Source organism: Sinocyclocheilus rhinocerous, unplaced genomic scaffold, assembly GCF_001515625.1.
Source record: "Sinocyclocheilus rhinocerous isolate Xijiao unplaced genomic scaffold, SAMN03320098_v1.1 scaffold153, whole genome shotgun sequence".
Classification (NCBI taxonomy): Eukaryota; Metazoa; Chordata; class Actinopteri; order Cypriniformes; family Cyprinidae; genus Sinocyclocheilus; species Sinocyclocheilus rhinocerous.
Genome location: NW_015660878.1, coordinates 4,147,899 through 4,152,364, shown reverse-complemented (window position 1 = coordinate 4,152,364; position 4,466 = coordinate 4,147,899). Strand labels below are relative to the sequence as shown.

At 34.0% G+C, this 4,466-nt stretch overlaps 1 protein-coding gene across 1 annotated transcript; it reads left to right on the top strand.

Moving 5' to 3' along the window:
- Positions 1 to 308: 308 nt before the first annotated feature.
- Positions 309 to 2,004, top strand: LOC107725537 (dnaJ homolog subfamily B member 9-like). Its single transcript, XM_016534813.1, has 3 exons — positions 309 to 404; positions 991 to 1,221; positions 1,319 to 2,004. Exons 2-3 carry the CDS (start codon positions 993 to 995, stop codon positions 1,741 to 1,743), a joined length of 654 nt encoding a protein of 217 aa, XP_016390299.1. The 5' UTR covers positions 309 to 404; positions 991 to 992; the 3' UTR covers positions 1,744 to 2,004.
- The last annotated feature ends 2,462 nt before the right edge of the window (positions 2,005 to 4,466 follow it).

Genomic DNA, 4,466 nt, shown 5'->3' with positions numbered 1-4,466 from the left:
GAGAGAGAGAGAGAGAGAGATGTTATGGAAATTTCAGATTTTTTTAAGGATAAAACCAAATTAAACTAAATGAACATACAAACTCCTTATCTTATTTTTAACTTTAAAAACTGCTTTACAAATATACTTTTAAAACAGGTATAATGATGTCTTACGGACAAAAACAACTTTTATTGTCCTTTGAGTGCGGTCCTTCAACAGTTTGACGGCTCACTCCCGCTATAGAAACAGGAAGTGACGTTCTAGCGATGTGGTCCAATCAAAACGCTCATAGTCATTCATCGCGGGAGTCAGCCAATCGCGTTGCGAGTCGTGGAGCAGTAACTTTAGCGCTGTCACAGCGCTCAGAAAAACGATCAGCTGTTCTTCGTTTGATGTAACTTTGGGACGGAAACCAGCAGCGGGTAAGTAAAAACCAGCAGTTTTACTATATTTAAAATGTTTTACTTTATATCTGATACATATAGCTGTTTAGATATGTTAGAGAATCATTCTGTTCTGTCGCATGTTTTGAGGATGAGGATAATGTTAAACAGGTAAAAACATAATTCAGTTTGAAGCTGTCAAGAACATGTCCAGATCATAAATCAAAAGCAATAGGAAATTATATATTGCTTTAAGAAAATGAAGCTCTTTTTTATTACTATTTATAGTTGACAACAATTCAAAATATATCTGCATCTCTTTGTAGGCACGCCAAACTCACAAGCAAATTTTAGGATTAATTGTGGCACATTTACACCTATTCTCATTACAGTCAAGTAAACAATAATAAATTAGAATGATGAAGTTTTTATACATTATGGTACCATTTATGCTGATTAAAATGTGAAAAAATGTTTGCATGTCATAAAAAGAAATACAGTACAAATACAGATGGACTACACATTATAACTTATGCTGATTAAAATGTGTGTATGTGTGTGTATTGTCTCGTGACACAAAACCAACAAATGAACTGTGATCTCGCCTCTTGTTTCCTGTTAACAGGTATGACCACAGGCATTGCAACAGCTCAGTCAGCGTTCACTTTGGCTGTGAGCATTCTGCTCATCACAGAGTTCATTCTGGCCGAGAAAGACTACTACGAGATCCTGGATGTACCCAAAGATGCATCTGACCGGCAGATCAAAAAGGCTTTCCATAAATTAGCCATGAGGTATCACCCTGATAAAAACAAAAGCCCTGACGCAGAGGCAAAGTTCAGAGAGATCGCTGAGGGTGAGTCAGCATACCTGTGTAAAACAACACACGACACACCCTTCTGAACATTTTATGTGTTGATCAGTTCTTAAAGCTACGTATTTTTCATTCCCAGCATATGAAACATTATCAGATGACAATCGGAGAAAGGAGTACGATCAGATGAGGAGCAGTCCATTCTCCAGAGAGAGTCCGAGAGGAGGCGGTGACCACTTCCATCAATATTTTAGCTTCAACTTTGATGATATATTCAGAGGCTCTGACAAGTTTGGACACAATCCTCATTTGCATAATAAAAGACATTTCGAGAGGCACTTTCAGGCCCACGAAGAAGCACGCAGCAGGCACAGGAGGCACTTCCAGCACTCTTTCGTTGGTGACAAGTTCGATCATATGTTTGAGGATATGGAGAGGATGTTCTCTTTTAATGGACACCAGACTCGGACTCAAAGCAAGTTTCACGGTTCCAGCAGGCAGCACTGTAGGACTGTCACACAGCGAAGGGGCAACATGGTTACAACATACACAGACTGCTCTTGAGTTAATGCGCACATAGAAATGTCTTTTGGTTGTGTGGATCGAAAGTGTAATTAATTCTGTTTTACTTTTTTGTGTTTTGGATCAGTTCTGATGACCTCTATAAAATCGTCTGCATGAATCACATATTTTTGGGCATAACATCCTCAGTTTAGGGATCCTAAGTCTGACTTTATACAAAATTCACCATCCACGACATATTAATAATGTTATTAACGGTTAATATTGACACTTATTCACAGTAAACATGATGACCTCATCCAAATGGCTAAAAATACTTTTTCAGATATATTTTAAATACATTTCAAAAGATTTTTTGTTGTTGTTGTTTTAGTGAACTATTTCATCATATATTGTTGGCCTGTTTATAAATATTGAGTCTAAATTTATTTACTTACATTGATCTAAATATCTACAAAAAAAGTTTTTGCATTTACTCAAAATCCTTTTTAAAATTACATTTAAAAATGTATTTTTTTGTTCTTGAAGTACATTTTGTACTACAGTTTGGCAAAAAATATATTTCCTTAGGCCTGTAAACATATACAGTATTTAGCATATGTTTTAATTATATCTGAAATATATTTTGGCCAGAAAAAAAAAAGAATATATAGCCAATATGGGGGGGTTGAAATAGCACTTTAATTGTTGATTATTTATAAACTCTTAAGCTATCTATCATTTGTTATGAAGTCAAGATTTAGGGTCCTTAAAAGCATATTTCGTTTTTAGGGTAAATGGCTTCCGCATTAGTTTACATCCGATGCCTTTAAAACACATAATTGCATTTATCATAAAGTGTTTATCATAAAGGTTATTTTGGAAGAGCCTTGAACCTGTTTGAGATATGTCAGTGATCACTAGAAGTCATTCAAAGTGGTTTAGAAGTTAAAAAGGCCTGAAAGCGTGTAAAAGTATGGTTTGCTTGATTTTGCACAATGTCATTTAATTATCTTTTTTGTTGTCCTTAGCAAGCATTTAACACAATTTGTATATCTTCCATCTCGGTTAACATCACACCAATGCAAGCTCTTTTGAAGGGGAATTCCCTTACATGTGCAATAATGATCAGGATCTTGCTGTTGAGGGATCCTGTTAGCTGTAGGGCTTTCCTGAGGAAAAAAAACCCACAGCTGTATATGATCAAATGAAGTGTCGTGCTGAAAAAAACGGTTACTATTTTGTTTCAGGTTTGGTATCATGTTAAATTTCCATGTAAATGGAATGTTTATGAGCAATTACCTGAGGCACTTGTACAAAAAGCCATGTATAATCATTCTTTTTCATCTAAATAACCATTGAAATATATATATTGTACACTCCCTGTGGTTCTGTAAATGTGAATATATTTATTTGGCTCTCCAAAGATTTGATCTATAGCAAGACACTTGTCAGTTAGTTTAATCTGAATACTTCTATTGCTGTGCCAATAAACAATTACCTCATGTTGAAGCTTTGTGTACAGTCAGAATGAAAAGCAGTATTAATAACCTTATATTTTTGCTATTTCTGAACATAATGGAAAGCTATGGTGTTCATGTTTTGTATTGAAATCTGGTTTTAGTTTAAATGTAACATCCATTTAATGTAAAATACAAGCAAGCAATGCTTGGGAATGAAAAACGGAGCAGCTGATTCCATCATAAACTAATATTCCTATCGACATCAATAATAATTTTGGACTCCCCAAAGAATCTTTCAAAAACTTTTTTTCTCTCGTCAAGAACGATTTAATGATCAAAAAACATTTTTCCACTATACAGAACCTTTGGTACAATGGAAAGTTTCCTTGGATGTTAAAGGTTTTTCATGGAACCATGACGCCAATAAAAAACATTTTTTTTTAAGAGTGAACATGCAAATGCAGGATAATATTCCAGATGCTTATACAGTGCAGTCTGGAAGTCTAGTTAACCAAACTGTTGACGGTAGCCATTGACTTCCATAGTTTTTGGTACTTCCATAGTTTGGTGCAAACGCATACAGGTTTGGAACGATATGAGGATGAGTAAATACTGACAGAATTTTCATATTTGGGTGAACTATCCTTATAAAAATAATATTTGAAGATGGATTTCTGTATTAGTCTTAGTATTAGGCTTGTCCCTTTTTTGCTTCAATAACAGCAGCATGAACTTCACATGCTTCTAAGATGCCTATTTATCTAAATGGGGTATATATGCAGAGAATAGTCATACCTTTCACTGACTATGACATCACACTATGCTGTTTAGGTCAAGGGACTAGGGTATACGAAATGAAATACTTTGTTTAATTTCATGACATCCATCCAAAAATCAGGAACTGGAAAAAACCTATGAGGAAAAAAAAATATTCTCAACAACTGGGTGTGTTCCAATTATGGAATTATGTGACAGTTGATGGAAAAACTTATCAGACTGTCGCGTGCAAACATTTTAAAATGTGGTGTATTGCATTTGTTTTACAATTTGGTTTAAAAGTAAGTAAATAAATAAAGTAATTAATAAAAATAAATAAATAAATAAGCTGATCTTAAGACTTATAGGAATACAGTTAATTTGCTTTGTAACCAAAATAAATAAATAAATGCTTAACTTGTCTTAAGGTTAAAAGGAATAAAATGTATTGCTTTTGTAAATCAAGCATTTAAACAAACAAAACAAAACAAAAAACAAGTGAAAAATAATTAATTCAAATGTTTAGCTGCCCTTAAGGTTGAAATGAATACAACTCATTTGTTTCTG

Excerpts from the sequence above, each read along its gene's own strand:
- LOC107725537 (XM_016534813.1), top strand. The coding sequence starts at position 993 with ATGACCACAGGCATTGCAACAGCTCAGTCAGCGTTCACTTTGGCTGTG. Across the intron at positions 1,222-1,318 it reads GTTCAGAGAGATCGCTGAGG|CATATGAAACATTATCAGAT; the intron begins GTGAGTCAGCAT and ends TTTCATTCCCAG.